At 36.9% G+C, this 20,639-nt stretch overlaps 1 protein-coding gene across 1 annotated transcript; it reads right to left on the minus strand.

The window, feature by feature from the left end:
- Positions 1 to 7,939: 7,939 nt before the first annotated feature.
- LOC149413276 (lipopolysaccharide-induced tumor necrosis factor-alpha factor homolog) lies at positions 7,940 to 15,647 on the minus strand. The gene is made up of 4 exons (XM_089645630.1): positions 15,526 to 15,647; positions 12,654 to 13,070; positions 10,643 to 10,796; positions 7,940 to 10,126 (listed from the first exon to the last, which is right to left on the minus strand). The coding sequence occupies exons 2-4, from the start codon at positions 13,063 to 13,065 to the stop codon at positions 10,015 to 10,017; spliced, it is 678 nt and encodes a 225-aa protein (XP_089501756.1). The 5' UTR covers positions 13,066 to 13,070; positions 15,526 to 15,647; the 3' UTR covers positions 7,940 to 10,014.
- Positions 15,648 to 20,639: the final 4,992 nt, after the last annotated feature.

The raw sequence follows: 20,639 nt of genomic DNA on the forward strand, positions 1-20,639 counted from the left end.
GGGTTGTTACGGAACTTCGCTGAGGAAAAATTTCCGCACACCCGAACATCATATGTGATACCCCACAGCAATTTTTCGAATTCCGTGGGGGGGGGGGGGGGGGGGGGTGGCTACAGGATTCCATTTCGACGCAAAAGATATTATGTCGAAAATGTCGAAAACCGGTGTATTTTTGTTTCAAAAGTAAGTTCAACAGGTTAGATTTTTTCGTCGCTGAATCTCGTCCTGAGTAGCCTAAATAGCGATAAATCGCCGTCGTTGGCAACACTGGTGACCGCGCGCAAGCTGCATTGTTTGTTTTACCGCGGGCCCGCGACACTTTTTCAAATTGGCGGATTGGCGGGTTTTTTGAAAATGTTTCACGCGGGCCACTTATAATTCGTTCGCGGGCCACATTGTGGCCCGCGGGCCTGGGGTTGGGCAGCCTTGATTTATATGATAAATCATTGGTATTGATTTTCTATCCATTAATGTTGACTTTTAATTCATTAAAGTTGATCATTTTTACAATTATATTCATCAATTTTTACTATTTTCGTAATTCATTGATGTTGATCATTTTCACAATTCATGGATGTTGATCATTTTCATGAATCATTAATATTGGATCATTTTTGCAATTCATCAATGTGGATCACTTTCATAATTCATCGATGTTGATCATTTTCATAAATCATTCATATTCATCACCTCACAATTGCTCAATGTTGATCATTTTCATAAATCATTCATATTCATCACCTCAAAATTGCTCAATGTTGATCATTTTCACTATAATTCACCCTTCATTTTCATTTTCGCAATTCATTAATCCATCATTTTCAAATCACCGTCATGTTGATGATGCCTTTTAGTAATTTAATGTTTTTTATCATTCCTTTTGGACAGTCATTAATTTGTTCTCTTTCACCAATTAAGCCATACATTTTCATTCAATGAATTCATTTGAATCATTAATTAATTAAAACTACTCTCTCAATTCAATTCATATTCCAATATTCTACAAGACACAACTTTATCACATCTGTTTTTTTCTAGTTACCAAAAAATCTAAATCCAGCATTGTTTATATTAATTATCTCAACTGGCAAATGTGAGCCTAACACTGTTAATATTATCCCAATTGGCAGACGTGAGACTAACACTGTTTATATTATCCCATTTGGCAGATGTGAATTCTATTTGTATCATCTCAGTAAATCATGTTTAACAATCTCGAAATTGTCCCCCCCCCCCGAACTACAAAAGTATTTTTATAATTGTATTTGTATAACATATCGAATTAAAAATAATAATATTGTATTATTATGTCAACGGCTCGAAGTCAAGATATTGCATCTCCATAAACAAGTAGGGACCTAAAATTTTGCATTGTTTTTGGAAAAAGTGGGGTTAATTTGAACGAAATTCACATTATTTCTTACGAATTCACAACAAACGTTGTTTAAAATAATGTTTTTTTTTTTAAGTATTTCTTTTTTTAATTGAAAAAACCATGACTGTTCACGGCGTTCTTGACATGAAGTTAGATGCATTGGTATTCAATTTTGATAGACATTATTTAGAAGACATAATCACAATTTGGGAGGCCGGTTTGAGTACCGCCGCCCCGGGAACCATTTATTGTGTAGGTCACCCCAAGTGGTTCTAAGGGATATGTGGGTCACTCCTGGACACACTGATCAAACCTTTTACCTTCCCTCTTCTTGCTTAAAAAAGACCCTCAATGCAGCATCTCAAAAGATGATGGAAAATTAGGGAAATTATTTTCCTCAGGGTCTCCTGTGTGAGGTTAATGTAAACAAAGAAAAATTCAGTTATTTATCTGAAAATCAATTGTTAAAACAATTGTTAAATTGTTCGATTGTTTGAACAATTATTGTAAAGTTAAAGATGCCATATTTTTGCATATACGAATTTAGTTTCTCTTCTATAGCCTAGTTTATACTCATTATCAAATGGAGATACAATCTTTTGGTTTTAAGCCTTAGGATCTATAAGAAGTACGCTTTAAGATTTTCTATGGGAAATTTACAATGTTTGTGCAAAAGCGTGTAAGCCTTTTTGAAATGTGTATCTCTTTGATGTAAGCCAGAAACCTGATGTATGAAATGGCTTCAAATAGTCTTATTTAAGAACAATAATCTGCTGGTATTTTAACATGTTTGTAATCTCTACCAATGCTTAGTATGGAATAATAAAAAAATTTAAAATGTACGTTGTTTTACTTTTTAAAAACATGTATTTGAATTTCGATTTTGTTTACGTGAATGAATGAATTAACCCATCCCACATCCGATCGAGTTGAAACTCACCAGATAGACTCGCTATCATTGACAATGCGTTCTATCAACTTTTGGTAGCAATCGCGCGTACACACGTGAAATTGGATGACATTACAGCAGTTAATACACAAAATAAATTTCAGTCTTACCCAGTCGAAATTTGGCTGGAGAGGATGTTTCAATCCTCAGTCATCCCAAAAAAACATTTTTTTAACTCTTTGCACGCGGCCGTGTTGGCTAGTTTCAACTGTTGTTACGGTAAAAAGTCCATACTCACACGCGGCTGTATTAACTGTTGATACGGAAACTTTGAATGCCGATATTCCAGCGGTCTTTCGACATAAATTTATTTCCCGCTCGCTTGAACATTGGTAGAACTATCACGATGCTGACATCTACAAGAATTTCTTGGAAATAAAATTGTATTTCATTAAAAAACATCGATAATCAAGTGAGCCTCTTTGCGCCTTCGAGTGCCATAGTTTACAATTTTGTCAACGGATGGCGTTAGTCCAATTTTGTTTTATTTTATTTTATTTATTTATTCGAGACACAAACAGGATATTTATAAAAACATTAATTATGGTTTACAAAATAAAAAAGTACAATTATAAATATCCCTAGACTAATGTGTCTGCAGCATCACATTTGCACATTCACATAAGCAAACATGTAAAATAATAACAGTATTTATTATACAAAACATAAAACTTAATTACAAAGATTGAAGCACATAATAAGTAGAAAATTTATTATATTAAGTGACATAAAATTTAAGTGTTCAGTTTTAGAAAAAGTTTTCATAACTAAAAATGATAAGTGATCATGGTGTCCCACTTGTGTCTATCACCTAAGTACACACACGCCGAGTGAATGGCGGGACCACATTCAAAAGATACGGTACGTCTTTGTATGAAATTTTATGTTTTTGTTTTTATAAACATCTAAGAGTGTTGACACACGAGGATTTGTTATCATATTGTGTAGAATAATCTGTTCTGTCTATATAGTCCAATAAATCATGCCAGAATTCTATAATTTGACATTTAATTGCGTGCATAGGTATTTGAAAATATATACCGCGTACGGGTATAGATAAAACGGAGCAAATTAACGCGTTCAAAAGGTTAAGTTTTAAAAGTTCACAGCAGTTAAGATCCAGTTCCTGGGGAGGAAAGTTCAATCCTCACTGAAACTTTTTTTACAGGTTGATTTTTTGTTTTGAATTTAATTTTCAACTTAATATCATCCTTGGCCACTGCATATTATTTACATCTCATTCCAGAGTTTTAAGACTCCTGCAGTATTGTTCTGTTTCCCAGCTCGGCGTCGCGCTTTCAATCCTCTGCTAGCTAAATCCTCCATCATGGCACAAGCAAATTTTTCCACTTATGATGCAAAAAACTAGCCAAAATAAAATAATAATTATCTTTGTTGTATCGGTATTTTAACAGCCCTATGCATACGAACGTACGTAATACGTCCGTCAAAGTATCACCCAAACGCAACAAGCCGTATCACGTACGCTCAGGTACAAAAAAAACTTTACCGAAACCCACAAAACGTTCGTGCGCGTCAAGTTTGTTCCTGTGTCATCCCGTTTAGGATTTCGAAGTCAGCCGAAGCAAACGGGTGAGTTTTCGTCCCTCCCATACAAGTTACGTCGCTAGTCAGTGGTTCTCAACGCAAGTGGCGCAGTTTTTATAACAATATTATTACGTTACGTGTTTTTTAGTGAACTTCATGTGAATGTATGTCTATTTATTAGTGACTTTTATACCGTTTATGTACTTTGTTTTATCATAAACTGATTTTTTTGTGTTCCAATATGTCAAGTGAGAGTGAATATAAAAATATTAGCTCCTCCGGAAGTGAGACCACTATAAGTGAGGATTTTTCTACATCACAAGATGAACATGAAAGCGAAGTAGAAGACGTTCCTACAAGACTCTAAAAGAGATGTTTTGCAACCACCATTTGAATTTAGATCGACATCTGGCTTTCCTGAAGCACTCAATAATTGTAAAGATGAATATGAATTCTTCACCTACTTTTTTGATGAAGAACACTGATGCAACTGATAGTGGATCAAACAAATTTGCTGAGAAATTTAGCAATTCTACTTCACCTTCCACGGACGGATGGATGCCACAAACTTACAAGGCTTGTCGAAGCCTTGTAAGTTCGTGGAATCCAACAACAATCAGCGAAATGACAATATTTTTTGCAATCATTTTAGTGCAAAGTTTGGTAAAGAAACCAGAAGAAAAGATGTACAGGTCCAAAAGTCCGATATTTGAGGCTCCATTTTTTGCACGTACCCTTTCATACAGGTGGTTTTTATTGCTAAAGAATTTTTTGCATTTTAGCAATAATGCTGAATACAACGAATCGACCCACCCCAATCCCAAACTGAACAAAATATGGCCTGTGTATCAATATTCGCAAAAAAATTTCAACAAAGATATATCCCCGAGAAAAATGTGACCATAGACGAAAGTTAGATGTTATACAAAGGACGTTTAGGATGGATACAGTACATGCCACTCAAAAGATGGAGATTCGGCGTGAAGACATATATGTTGTGTGATTCCACCTCAGGATAAATATAGTCCACAATTATTTATACAGGAAAAAATACCCTTTTTGACCAGAGCTACAAACATCTTCCAGTCTCCTCTCAAGTCGTTTTGTCACTAATGAGACCATTGCTCAATAAGGGGTACTGCCTGACAACAGACAATTTTTACTCGTCACCAGAATTAGCGGAGTTATTAGTTACAAAAAAAAAACGGATACATATGGAACACTAAGATTCAGACAAAAAGGAATACCCAAAATATTTTTTTTCCTAATAAGGTTGCTCGTGGATACACCAAATCCTACAGAAAGGGGAAAATCATGATGATGACGTGGAGAGATAAAAAAAGATGTGTTTTTTCTCTCCACTGATGCAAACTGAATCGGGTAAACAACGCCCAACTGTGGCAAACGAATACAATTTTACGATGGGTGGAGTAGATTGGGTTGACCAGCATTTGGTGATTCGCCCTGTCACTAGAAAACAGGGGAAAAAATATTACAAAAAAATATTTTTCCATTTTCTGGAGCAAGCACTCCGGAATGCATTTGTGTTGTACAAAAAAAAGGGTGGTGTTTCAAATAACTCTACATTTAGAGAAAAGGTAATCTTTCAATATTTACAAAAATACCATGCAGCAGATTTTTCATCCAAAGAAGGAAGACCATCAAGCAACCCAAACAACTTATGTCTAACTGAAAGGCTAGCTTTAGACTTGTAAGTTTTTTCGTAAATTTACGACTTCTAGCCAATGGGCATCTTGCATTTTGAAAATCCAATACGCCCATTGGCTAGAAGTCGTAAATTTACGAAAAAACTTACAAGTCTAAAGCTAGCCTTAGACATTTTATTGATGTAATTCCCCCTACCGCAGGCAAACTGAATGCTGCAAGACGTTGCGCTGTTTGCTGCTCCAAACTAAATGAAAGTGGGAAAAAAGTGAGGAAGGAGACAAGGTATTACTGTCCTGACTGTGATGTGGGGCTTTGATCCCTTGTTTCAAAATTTATCACACAAAAAAATCTTTTAGAGTAACAAAATAAATAAAGAGTACTAAAATATATGGTTTTATTATGAATAAATATCCTCGTAGCAGTGAGGTCCATGGCTATCAGTAAACTCCTACTCTTTTTTGTGATTGTCTCGTATGAAGAAGGAATTGGTAAAACGTCATAAGTCATAAACCTCTCCATAATCAGCAGTTCACTTTGAAAGTGTAGTGAAAAAATGGCCTAAGAAAAGGTGTTATGTTCATTTTGACCGCCCACCAACAATCGCTGGCTACCTCATATGCAGAATGTATTGAGATTATGTTGATTGACATATTATATTCAATAGAATATTATTACAAAAAATATTCGGTGACATCTTATGTTGAGAACCTCGGACTTACAAAAGGATATAAAAAGGGTCATAAATGAGTCTGTTGTCTAAAAGTAATGTCTGGTATGTTGAAAACAAGTATTGTTATTGCAAAATCTAATGAAAAAAAACCCGATGTTTTTTTACCTACATTTTGAATAATAACCCAAAGGTAGGGGGGTTAATGAAAGATGCTCCGGGGAACTAGCATAATTGATCCCTTCGGCACCGGTCGGTGATTGAATGATTTACCGGTCTGTGTTTCCTCCCTCCTACAACATATTGTTGTGAGTTACCCATATTCTCCATTAATCTAGCATCCCTACGACTACAAATCATAGAGGACACCACATCGATCACGTAGCAATATAGTATAAAACATGCCTTGGTCACGATCACCTTATATGGTGATCGATGATAAACATCAGTAAGCGCTTTTAAATATATGGTACCTCTAACAAATGTAATGAAACAGAGCCAGTAACTTCCAGCATACAATTGTTCCATGCAATTAGGTTTAAGATAATTTCATAATAATACGCATAACTTTATTGCCAAATGTAATGTATGGTAAAAAGTTGGGTATTCTAGCGATAGATGGCACCAGCCATAAAGCTTACTCCACAGTCCGACAGATGTCGCTAGTGTGTAGCAATTGCCTGTGGGGTATCTTTGTCAGACTTCAAGCTTGCAGAAACAGAGAATTACCAACCCTCGGGTAGTGAACAGTATAGCTAAATCCAGACTTATATTTATTGTAACGTAAATACGCGCAATTAAGAGTAAAGAACCTTTTACTTAATCAAGAGTTCCCAACACAAACTAAATCTGCTAGTAAGCAGAGATATAATACCAAATAAATTGTATACCAGAATACCTTCATAAAGTGTTTTCATTTCGATGGTTCCTTGAGAGATGGCCTGAACTAGAGATCCCTGAGATAGATGTCAATAAACCAGCAAGTGTTATAAAATAAAGTGTTTTCCAATAAGAGGTGTTATTTTGAATAGCCCGCTATTTCGGTAGATGTTACTTTTGAAGCTGTCATTTTTTTACATTTGACAAGTAGAAACTACGTCATTAATAAAAATGGAACGATACACGCTTCCACAACGCATTGTTATTATTAAAATTCACTATTATTAATTATTAGAATTCCGTCGAAAAATCATCTTGAGTGATGAGGCCCATTTCCACCTCGGTGGCTTCGTCAACAAGCAAAATTGTCGCATCTGGGGCTCGGAAAACCCAAGACTTATTGTTGAAAAGCCTCTCTATCCACAACGTGCGACTGTTTGGTGCGGTTTATGGTCCGGCGGAGTCATTGGACCTTACTTTTTCGAAAATGAGGCTGGAGCAACAGTTAAGGTGAATGGATTGCGCTATCGAGAGATGATTAATGATTTTTTATGGCCGGAATTGGATGGTTTTGATGTGGACAACGTTTACTTTCAACAAGACGGCGCTACGTGCCATACAAGCAACGAAACCATTGATCTTTTACAAGAAAAGTTTCTTTGAATATCAAAATAACACCTCTTATTGGAAAACCCTAAAAAAAACCCTGCATATCCTTTTTAACAATGGGTTGTTGAGAAGGCCTTTTTCCTCAAAAAGGCCTTCTCAACAACATTCCAAAGATTCCTGTACGAATTTAATGTTAAAAATAAAACACAATGTAGAAGAAATCGAGTATTTAATATAATTATATATTTTTTATTATAATGATAATTAAAGGCACCATGTCGGTGTTTTGCTTAAATATAATAAACTTACTTACATTTTAAAAATTAGCAATGCAATAATTTTTGTATTCATTGAAAATACATAACACTAGGCATAATCATTATCAATAAAAAATAGTGTAACATTATTTATATTGTATTACAATTCAACAACCCAAATGGGTGGATAAAAAGTTTGATTAAGTATTCAATGGCTAATGGTAACATAAAATATATAAGTAATATGAAAACACTTGTTCATATGACACAACATCACAACTGTCCGGAGCCAGTGCAACTATGGCATCACCAAATTGTGGAATATTGTGATAAAGAAGAGGTTATGTTAGCTGTACTGTTCTAATGACCGAACATAGCAAAGCCATCTCAAGCAATGTTTTGATTCTGAATAGGGCAATACTAAAAGTATTGAGATTGCAATATCGAGATTCGGTACAGTTTAAGATGGCAGACAGTATTTGACATCTGTCATTCTTTCACGCAACTATATCAGGTGGAATTGTTTATTTCTTTTTATATTAAAAAATAAATGATAAAAGATTATACCATAACTTGTTTGAAAGTTTTTGTTGATTGATCAACGGCAATGGCAAAGGGAAAATGACAGATGCTTTCATGTGATCTATGGTTATGTTCAAAGTGTTGCCTTTTAATTTAGTACCGTCCAAAAATATTATTTCTCTAATGGCAACTTTCTGTATGAAATCATACCAATAACACACTCTTGATAAGTGATAAAAAAACAACTAGGTTAGGTTTATGTGATTGATAACCAGATCTAAACAGGATGTTTCCCAACAATCCTCTTTCTTTTCCTTCCCTCCTTCAAATTAACAGCATTATAAATCCATATACAAAGTCGCACTAGCTCTGGTCAGTTGCGATTCCTATACGGTTATCACAATAAATAAAAACTGAAAGCGTAAATGTCAAATTGACAATAAATGGAAAGCGCACGGCGCACGGTGGGATTTATATCCATCCCATAGGATATATATATATAGTACACATTAAGTTACAGTTGTTTGCAGAAATTCACGTGTGACAAAGTCATCAAATAGCCATTCAGCATCATTTCTTTTTTTCGACAGTTGAAAGGTTCCCGTTAAAAGCCGATTCTAAGTCCGTTTCAGCTTTTGACCAATTTGTGATCAGCAGAAGATGACAATTATCATGTTGTTAAACTTATCAGCCTATTACAATTTGATAGAATGCTGAAACGCACTTAGAACCGGCGTTTAATGCGGACCTTTCAAATGTCAAAAAAAAAAATGGTGCTGATTAGCCATTTGATGACAATGTTACATTTGAATTCCTCTAAAAATCTTGGCCTAACCTTTTGGCTGCTCAATGGCACTCACGGTGAGAATTTTTTTTTCGTCCCATTCAAACAACGGTTACCGTGGATGAGGTAACGGCGTGATGGGGTAGCCCAGTAATAACGCAAACCACAATGGTGCAATACAAACACGACACGCAGCGATAGTGAAATTGTAAAATATATATGATTTTCTTGTCCGCTAAATAGATAATTGATAGAAGTGTATTACTGTGGGCTTGTTTGCATTCCCAAAGTAACATCAATTTTCCCAGACTTCATCAGTTCTAATTAATTTTCTTTCAAATCGGTATTGATCAAACTTCTTATAGATTTGCTGTTTAGTGACCGCGGTGTTACAGTTGACCGAATGAATCGGTGATACAATTAGACAAATGTCTTGGTAATACGATTCGTCGAACAAATCAGAAATATGATTCTTCAAATGGTTCAATGATATAATTAGCAGAATACCTTCAAACTGCAAATCACATCAACGCATAGCGGCACCCTGTTTCTACCTGCACACCGAAAGCATAACTTTCATTGGCTTTGATAGTCTGTGAAGTTTGATCGAACAGTTGACACGCTTCCATGCCATACCTCCTTTTTTTTCTATTATCTATGATGTCCTGGCTATACGATTAAAGAGTGTGGAGCATGTGTGACGGTGAAGCGGCATCACATGGCTGGACGGCGTAGCTGCTATGAAATATGGCGCGCCTAGCTCAGGCGGGAATACTTGCCGATGTAGGTGTTGCAACGCGGACAGCTGTGGTGCACATCCTGGCACGGCTCGATGCAAAACGGAATAAGGCAACAGCCCCAGAAGCATCTGAAAAGGAAAATGTGAAAATTACTAACAATCAGAGGTGTATTTAGGACCAGAGGGCCAAGCACGATCAAATTGAAAACATAACAATATTGATACGCTCAACTTCCGACAATTTTATACATATATCCCCAGCACGGTTGCATCCATTTTCTCGTATTGGGGCATTGAAGCAACCAATTGCAACTTCTACACAAGCGTTTCATGAATTTTATAGCTTGCGTCTGGAGTTGGCCTCTTTAAGTCTGATTGTAGCACTAAAAGAATATTTATTCTACCTTGACAAATAATATAACCTGATGTAAGCATTATGCTGGCACTGCAAGACCTCGGTAGCCGAAACTATCGTCTACAAGCGCTGTTGGATTGAACACATCATATGGCATCTGGCTCTCGTTCTCGAGTATGGTATCCACCGGTCTGCCATGTAGAGTTTAGCGCAGAATGCACCGTCAGCACGCGCGAGGCCTGAGGGATTAATACGCATGGCTTGTAAAGTAAGTGTGATGTAATAATTACCCGAGAATAGCGATGACGCTGCAGCTCATCCAGGCCAGCATGTTGGGGGAGCTTGTAGCCGTGGTGCGTACCACCTCCCCGCATTTGGGACAGACGGCGGAGCACGATTGTGGGCCCAACCGATGCTCGGGCGCCAGCAGCACCGGCACTGTAACTACATATAAATAAAACACAGATCAAAAATGTGCTCAAAATTAGCAGTTAGACGGGACCATACACATTACAAAACAGTAGACTGAGCCCTAATGTAAAATCTGAGTATCATTTCGAATAGCTGGAGACTAACCACGTGACCATCTTTTCCGCACTACGAGGATTCAAGAATGCTTTAACCCTTGGGACCTTCTAAGACCCAAACAGTCCCAAATGCCGTGCGCGCATTATACTCTCCTAAGACCATATTTGTCCCAGAACGACCGCACATTATTAAAATGCATGTATCTCTCTTCCTCTCATCTAAAAATTAATTATTTCTTTTATGTCAGAAAGAGAACGAAATAGTGCTTGTTATTGTCTTTGAAAAAATGGAAGCTTGTAGAAGGTTCGATCAGTGCAAATCAACAACGTCTCAAGGGTTAAATAATGGGCAGGCCGAGTAAAATTTTGAAGAGCCTTGTTAAAACCAGTAGACGCCGATAGGCTATCACTGTAATCAATAATATTTGGATGGTTTGTATTTCTGTGTAGCGCCGTTTTTATGAAAAATAATCTCAAGGGCGATATGTTAGGACTGTTAGGTATTAACAGTGCCTTGACAATTCGGCGCCTGGAGCGGACTGCTCCAAATGCGCCCGCATTAGGCCGGCTCTGATTGAAATAAACAGACCCTGCGCAGAAAATCAAAGTTCGCTAAAATAAGGTAACGGTTTGCAGTGCAGTCCATTGTGGGACTTTTCTGCGCAGGGTTTGAATGTTCATTTTTAACCAAACCGTCTAGAAAATGAGTTGCGTAGCGATGTAAAAAAATTATGAATTGAATAGATGATAACACATTAGTAAAAGTGTCTAACTAAATAAGTGTTATGAGTTGCCCATATCCTCCACTAAACAAGTATCCCTACGAATAAAAATCATAGAGGATACACCATCACATCGATCATTCAGCAATATAGTGTGAAACATGAAACATACGGTGATCGACGGTAGAGAAGCAAACGCTAACGCAAAACTCAGTATTTTAAAAGAAATATCAACTCTACTTTGGTTTTCTACTTTCTCTATGGTAATCTTCTAATAAATGTAATATCATTAGTAATGGAGAGTAAAAGATCAAATGTAAAATCAATGTCCAGTGTTTTTACTATATTGTCCTCTGCGTGTAACAGTCGTCAACATTTTAATAAAAGTGTGTTTATCTGAAGTGACCAGTCAGATAAGTATGTTCTTCGGTATCTGTTTGTAAATAATAAGTATGTTTTTCTGAATCTGTTTAATTTTTACTAATTTTTTGTACATGAAATGAAAAAAAGTGAAGTATATACATATAAAGTAGGCAGACTGATGGAACCTAAGCGCAAGCCAAATACTAAGTTTGGTGATCGCGCTTATACCTGTAGTTAATAGAAACGAGGGAGATGGGATTAACCGTTATTAGTATGAAACTGCGCACACAATACGTCGCGTGTCGCCAACATCGTTCAGAACGAATCGCTTCTACGCACGGTGCCATTCTTTTGTTCCAACATACACAGAAAATGCATAACTATCAGCGTGTAGCTGCTTTGATATTCCGTGCAATTTGGTCGAAGTTTCAGACTGTAACGCTTCCATACCATATCTCCGTTTGTTTCTATTATTATCCATGGGTATACCTCCTCAGTGCCTATAGCTGTTAACATCTTCAGTGCCTATAGCTGTTAACCTCTTCGGTGCTATAGCTGTTAACTGAATAAATTGGAATAGTCACAAAACAAAAAACAATATGTTAAGTTAGGTAAAGCGTTTTTTTACAACTTCACTTTTTGTTTTGTCATGTAACCGCTACATCTGTAACCAGAGCAGACAATCTTACCGAAAGTATGCGTGTTCCCCCCGAACTGTTGCTGCTGGAATTGTGGCTGCTGATACTGTGTACCGGGAGGAGCGTACCCAGGATCACTGGGCGCCGTGGGCTGATGCCCGCTAGCATCCCCCATCCCAGGATAGTGGCCCTCTTTGCTGGGCAGCGGGTAGTTAGGATTTGAGGGCGGGCCCGTGCTGAATCCCTGAGTAGGCGCGGGGCCGTGGGGGTAGCCAGCCCCCGGAGCGGGCCCGGTACCGTGAGGGTAGCCAGCTCCAGGAGCGGGCCCGGTACCGTGAGGGTATCCAGCCCCCGGAGCGGGAGGGTAACCCGCTTCCGGGGCCACAAACCCGTAGGTGGTGGAGTTGTGCATCGCCTGAGACTGCTCGTACGGCGGGAGGTAAGGCTGCTGCTGTCTATCCATGATTGCTGTAACAAATATAACATTTTGCATAATTGAAGTAGGTATTTTACTACAGATAAAGTTCACCACGGTTTTCATTGAGTATGTCTCCTGGTTCCAAAATGTGTTTCCAATTCCAGGAATCTGAGCCTTGTTCCCATCAGATCGTCATGGGTGAATTGGAATCTCTTCATCCTCTTCACATTCCTGCATTTATTGATGTTTACCACTTCCAACAACTGCATGAGTCTCCTGAGAAGGCAGCGTCCCGTTAGTAGTCTTACCATATATCTTGAGTAATTATCTGGTTCGTCTAGGGTCGTGTCCATTTACGAGTATTTTGGAATTAAATTAAGTAAATAACATAGAAAATTATGACAAAGTGGGTGCACAACTAGAACCTAACCTAACCCAAAAAAAAATCTTTCAATCTTTGCCTGAAAATGGATTGTGCGCATGAGACTATCATAAAATTATGTAGGTCCCAGAGGAAGTGATCCAGAGGCAAATCAAGTAGGCAAGAGGTGGATAGATTGTGAGGAAGAGGATTAGACCAGAACGGGAATGACTGAGGACTGGGGGCGAATGGTGAAGGACGGCAGCCTGTGAAGAAGGTGGATGAGGATGAGGACAAATCCCATCCTGGGATGTAGCACCTTCATGATGAAATAACATAGAAATTGTGGAGAGCAACTCCAGAAGGAGAAGGACAGGGAAGCCTGGAGGCAAGTCGTCGAAGCTATGGGTACCCGACCAGAGTCTAATCCGTTGTATATACTTGTACTAATAAACTTTGCCTAAAAATATGATATCACTAAAATAAAATGGTTTAAATTTCAATTAACCTCTCAGGACTCCATATTATACTTCTTAAACTTTATTTACTGCCATATTATACTTCTTAAAGGTGCTGTCAGAAAGTCAGAGAATTTGTGTGTATATCTGCTTCTCAATAAAATCCAAATAATGGGATATTTTTTAATGTATCCGAAAACTAAAAACTGTTTTTGAAAGGTGATAAAATACGCTTTCAAACATGGGTTTTTTTTAAAACAGCACCATCTGTTGGAAGTAAAAGCAACACACGCTATTATTTCTCTACATACACAGACAGACCGAGCCACAACAACGCGTGGAGAGGTACAGCTAGTAGTAAATACTTTCCTAACTGCTGCACTTTTAACAGGCACACATTATAACTCTAAGCAGAATATTTGCCTAAACAGACTATGCAATAATTACAATAGCGTATTATCCAAGGTTGATATTTTCAGTTGCGAACTTACCAAATACAAGAGGTCCATAAAAGAATATTTCTCTGATGGTTTGTGAATAATGTTTATATCTCTATTGTTAATATCTCGATTATGATTTGATTTATATCTAAAACCTCTCTCCATGGCTATAAATGTATCGTTATGTAAATTTTTCGTTTTATATAATCTTTTGTTTTGTATAAATTTTTCAATTCATATTCCTTTCTCACAAATTTAAATAACTTATTCCATATTATGCTGTCTCAGTTAAAGTCACAAGGAGGAAATCCATAATTGGTTTTATTTTACTATATAATACTTATGTACAAACTGATTAAATGTTAACTGTCGATTTCCCGAAAATGAATAAATAAATAAATAAATTATGGAACTTACACTTCGTTTCAACTTAATGACTACAAGAAACAACTATTTACGTCAGAAGAGATGGTAAAAGATGCATTAAAATTCCATTTTTATTCAAAATTTTCCTTATTAAACAATCCCTTTCCGCCATTTTGGTTTTTAGCGTAATAAACGTTTGTAAAAGTTTCATTTCTATCTAAATATGCATAAATTACTCAATTAACCCGAAATAAGAAACTAATAACCTATTTTGTGGGTGTAAATAAATTGTTTCTTGTAGTAATTGTAGAAATGAAGTTTAATTTCCATAATATGTGACTAAAAATGAGGCGGTTAGGTAAATAATTACCGAATTCATGCTAGTGCAAAAATTATAAGAATCTGACATATCCATGGGGAAAGTGTGTTTAACATTGCTTGGAATGGATTCGGCCATGTTTGTTGACAAAATCTGAACAGCCAGTAGGTACTCCCATCTTGCTCTTCTCCATCTCCTTCCCTTCCCCACTCTCTTCGGCCTCACAACCACAACTCTAGCGCGGTATTCACAAATAAAATAAATAATAACAAGGGTCCGGAAGATGTGCGTGAAGTCGCACCTTGCACAAAGCCGCATTTTCATTGAATTGATTATGCGGCTATCACCGGTCTATCGGTCTATGTGTTGAAATGATGTTTATCTGTTTAGAAAAATGGCTTTGTTAGATATTGACCTTGGTGTATTTCCTCTCAGAACAAATTAGGCAGTACAAGTTTCGAGGCAGCCTTGACACTGTCCCGCTCAATATTAAATAAGTTTACATTTTATAAAGACACTTAATAATTAATCAATTGGTGAGAATATGCTATTTACTTTTACCTTTTCGCGACGAAGGCGTTGCTTTTAGGTCGAAACACAAACGATCAAAACTACAAAACACGACCAGAAACAAAGTTTAGCTAGCTGTCAGCTGTCAAATTTAAAATAAGAACGCTTTTCTATGTAATTTCCCCGAACAGAGCAAAGTGTGAATTAAACAGCAAATAAACAGCGTGAACGGTATTGAAGCCAAATCTAGGGTGAGAGGAAATTGCTTTGCAGTCATCTTGTATGACTTTTTGAAATGATTTTTAGGCAAAGTGGAATAAAATGAACTATTTCATCTATTTTTTTTCATTGTTAATGCAATTATAACGGCTAATGATTTTTTTGTATTTTATGAAACATTGAATGGTATATCTCATCCCGCGGCTACATTTTTTCTCGAATTAGTCGATTTATTGTCATCAGAATTCAGAATGTGATTCAAAAATAAACCATTCTCATGTGAGTGGTGTACAGGGTTGCTAGCTTGAGGGGAATTCCCCAAATTGCGGGGAATTTCAAAGATTTTTCAAGAATTTTATATTTTTCTGGGATAACCTTTTTTGTGTGGAAAATGCGGAGATTCTGGGAAATTCTTAACTATCCAACCATTTTGAAAAATTATATTAAAAATAATTGTTTTATTTTACTCATACTAATAGGTTTATTTAAAATATTGTCTTTCGCAGTATTTACAGTGCGGTGGATATTTTAGAACATATGCATTGGCAACTCTGGTGGTTTATTTATGATCGGAATGTATGGAGACATGGACCTAAATTTGAAGCCGCGTGTAAGGAAAAAGATGTATGAACATGTCAAAGCATGTATCCCATTATTTGTAACATCAAATACCCTCTAAAGCATACGCCGCTTTAACTGAGTTAGCAAGACAAAAATAAATTTTATACCACTTTGCGTACAAATCCGTTCAAAAGTTAGTCATTCAAGATGGCTTCCGACAATTTCCCTTCACCCTAGATTTGGCTTCAATGCCATTAATACAAAATCGTACAAATGCTTTATCCGGGGGTCCTTTTTAGGTCCATGGTAAGAAATGTATACAGAAGAAGTATTATTAATATCGTGGACCTAATTAATATTATAAGGTATTTGTATTTGCAGCGATTGGCAGCAGGAACTGCTTTACACCATACTATTTTACATACCGACTCCAAATCGGGACCCACACGAAATTTATTCTCTTTAAACGTTCACATTTTCATATTTATACCCCATTCACACAGAGCGCTTTTAAGTCGGAGTTGAATGACACTTGAAAGCTAATCGACAACTGTGAACAGCCTTTCAACAGAGTTGATCAAGTTTTTAGTTGAACGACGAAAGTTGAAAGCCCGTCTACTTTTGTTGTTCCAGTATGAGTCATCTTCGATTTTCCCGCCAAATCGAAACGTGTGAACATATATTTCAAGTCGTTTGCGATTTTTAGTTCCCTGCGGCCGAAAGTAGACGTTAGATGTCTCTACTGAGTAATTTATTTACGCCTACATAATTTCTATCATCATGGCATAGATGCCATGCCAAGTAGACTTCAATGAAAAAATGTATTAAGTAGTCGGATGATATGATGTTTAGATTTATTGATCTATACCAAAGCCATCCTTATCTTTGGGATCAGAAGCAAGATGTTCGCAAAAATAAGAATGCCGGTGACACTGCAATTAATAATATTATTTTAATAATGTAAGTTAGTAGTTTTTATTATTAAATAACACGTCTCTGAACACTTCTTTTATAAACAATGAAATCGTATTTTTTGGAACTCTGTGCATATAAGCAAGACTTGAAAAAGAATCCCCCCCTGCCAGGTATCTTAGCGTAATTTGTAACTTAGTTTTTGCCGGGACAGCCGCTCACATAACTGTGTACTGTTTTTGGATTTTTTTTTAAATCTTAGACAACAGTACATCGAATTGTTCTTCCGAAATTCGTAAATGATTGCGATTGACTTCGGTATCTTCTGACGCCATCTCTCTCAATATAGTGTTAGAAGCACCCAATTCGTTTCTCCTTATAATCCATTTTCTAGCCCACATTCGAAATTTTTTGCGCATTTCAAAGTTCGCTAAAGTTCCTTCAGTAAAAGGTACGAAATCATAAGGGCGCACGCAGCGATAACTTTACTTGATGCCATTTAGATTAACAATATCGGTTCGAGTTAAATTGAAACGTCTGAACGATATCTTGTTCAATTTTTGTCGTTCAACTAAAATCGCTTTTTCTGAATGGGGCATTAGACATCGTTTGACATCTGTGACTGGTTTATTTATGGACATCTCGCTCAAGGCCAAGCGTGACATGACACATATTATGATGACACAGTGTCGAAACCCCTGGAATATGCGTAGAATGCTCTTATTTTGTGTTTTAAATATAAAAATATAAAGCCAGGGTCGGATTAGCGAGTTACAAAAATATATTCAATTTGAACTAAATGTAGGTACTACCTACGTAAGTTCAAGTTTAAAGTGATTTTGGGGATCTGGTGAGGAGACAATGAAATATGCATGTAGTGTTGTGTCACAGCGTTTATACGAGTCAGTTGAGTTGCGCAGTTGCGAGATGACTGGGACCGATGATGATAATGACACCAAGTGTAGACGGCGATGACGAAGAAGCGGTCGAGGCGTGGAGAACCTTACCCTAAGGAAACATTTCAATGTTTTTCTGCTACAGGGACATTTTTATTTTTAAAATAGTTTTTTGGGCTAGTGAATGAATAGCTGAGAGCAATTATACTGTCTATAATTGAGAGAGCTATAATTAGCTGAGAGAAATTATATTGTCTAAAAAAAATGTAACAAGCAGTAATTGTTGAATGAGACACTAATATATATTGAATTATTTCGCGGATAAGAGAAAAGCCGCCATAGCTCAGTGGTCAGAGCTGTCGACCGGAAATCGAAGGGACACGGGTTCGAGTCCCGTTGGCGTCATGAATCTTTTATCAGGAGATTTTTCAATGTGGATGAGTGTTTCAGGCGAATAATTATTGCTTGTAAAATAACTGTTATATTGTCTATGGATGCATGTTTCTTTAAAGACGAGTTTTTTCTACCTTGTCTGCTGCTCCGTTCCGTAGTCAGTGTTGCCAACGAAGGCGATTTATCGCCATTTAGGCTACTCAGAACGAGGATCGGCGACGAAAAAATCTAAAAGGCGACTGGTCGCCGATTAGGCTACCTCAGAGACAAGTTATTTAAATCAGCCAAATTACAAATAATAAATAATTGAAATGAAAATTTATAATTTCAATGGAAAAATGTGAGGAATTTTTCGAAATGGAATTCCGTAGCCACCCCCCTCCCCATGGATTTCAAAATTGTTGTGGGGAATCACATAATGTTTTTGGATGTGCGGATTTTTTTATCAGCGAAAACAACCCCCCCCCCATGGATTTCGAATAATTAAAGGGGGAATCAAGCTCACAGACAATATTTGTGGGGAATATGTGGGCAGAATTTATGCGAGTTCATTAGAATTACTGCAACTGAAATTCGGCTACATTAGGCTACTAAATGTTTGAAAAACGGCGACATTAGGCCAAGATCCGTTGGCAACACTGTCCGTAGTCCGTACGTCAATTCACGACATTCACGTCAACGGTGTAGCAGGGGGGGTCGACTCCGACCTAAATTTTGGTCCTAGAATGGTGGTGGTTTGGTGACGTCATAGCAATATTTAAAATGCCAATATCCAATAGGAACACTTTGAACGCCATAGAAGAACTGAGTTGTATAAAATGGGATATCTGTGGTAACAAAAGTCAAAACACCACATTCAGTGTTACCGAAGCTCCCGATTTTTCGGGAGATCTACCGATTTTTCACTTCATCTCCCGATCTACCGAAATGGCACCAAAATCTACCGATTTTTCGGTGTTCTCAGCGATTTATCGTTTCTCGTCGATTTTTTTGTTTATGGTCCGCACAACAGGCAAATAATTGTCTATGGTTAAAAAAAAAAAAACTAAAAAATTCCCCGGATTCGGGAATTGACCAGAATATTTACAAAATACTGCAATCTAAGCATATCTCTATTATACGCGGTTCACACGGGGCGACTTTTGTTGGTTGGACAATTGAAAGCTAATCGCCACGTGTGAACACTCTGTCAACAAAGTGATCAACTTTTTTTGTTGCCTAGCAAAAGTTGAAAGCCCGTCTACTTTTGACGTTCGAGTACGACCATCGCCATTTTGGTTTTACTTGTCGTTCGAGTTTTTCACCGAATCGCCCCGTGTGAACACATGTTTCAACTCGCTTGTCTTTTTTAGTTACTCGCGGGAAAAAGTAAAATTTGAAACGGAACTCCTTCGGCGAGGAGTATTTTTATTGTAATTAAATTTAATCTAATAAAATATAACAGGAGGAACAAATTGAAAGAAGCTATGAACGTTATTAATTGGGCATTTATTCTATAGTTCCGATTAGAATGGGTTAATTAATTAAATAAATTAATTATAATTTTCAGTTGACGCCATTTTGAATGTCAAAATCATGCGCATGGGCGGCCGACGGTCGGCCGCCCATGCGCCGTCTGCTTTTCCCGCTTTCTATGTGGAAGGACCCTATTGATGGGTATTATTTTTATGCTTTCCGGCAGCACATTATTATTTTTTATTCCTTATAGTTATGATATTGTTTTGTAATATGTTTTCATTATCATTATTATTTTGGTAACACATTGTTTATTATTTTTTTTTTTTGTATAAATATCATTGTTTTTGATATCTTTGTTTTACTTTGTACATCGTACAAAAAAAAGGATTGTTGAGCAGTGATAGAAATGCGGAGTTGTATACTGCGCTCACAGCTTTTTGGGATAATTTTTGAAGGATTCTTCCCAGATAAGAGATTCTACTGCCCAATTGTCTTTTGTATACACTCAGCATGCTTGTAAAGGTTTAATTTTAATCTAATATAACTCCATTTATAACAATTTCTGTATAATTTCGTTAACAATTTTAATTTGGCCCATGCACTTTCTTTTTGTTTTTGATGATTCAACTGAGATATTTGTAGGTATTTCTTAATAAAGGATTAAGGATTACTAAACAGTGTACCTACCGTTATCAAGCATCTGTCGCCAGGTGACAGGTGTTTTGA

The sequence above is a fragment of the Hesperophylax consimilis genome, chromosome 22 (genome assembly GCF_061612785.1).
Source record: "Hesperophylax consimilis isolate HC1 chromosome 22, BYU_Hcon_1.0, whole genome shotgun sequence".
Lineage (NCBI taxonomy): Eukaryota > Metazoa > Arthropoda > Insecta > Trichoptera > Limnephilidae > Hesperophylax > Hesperophylax consimilis.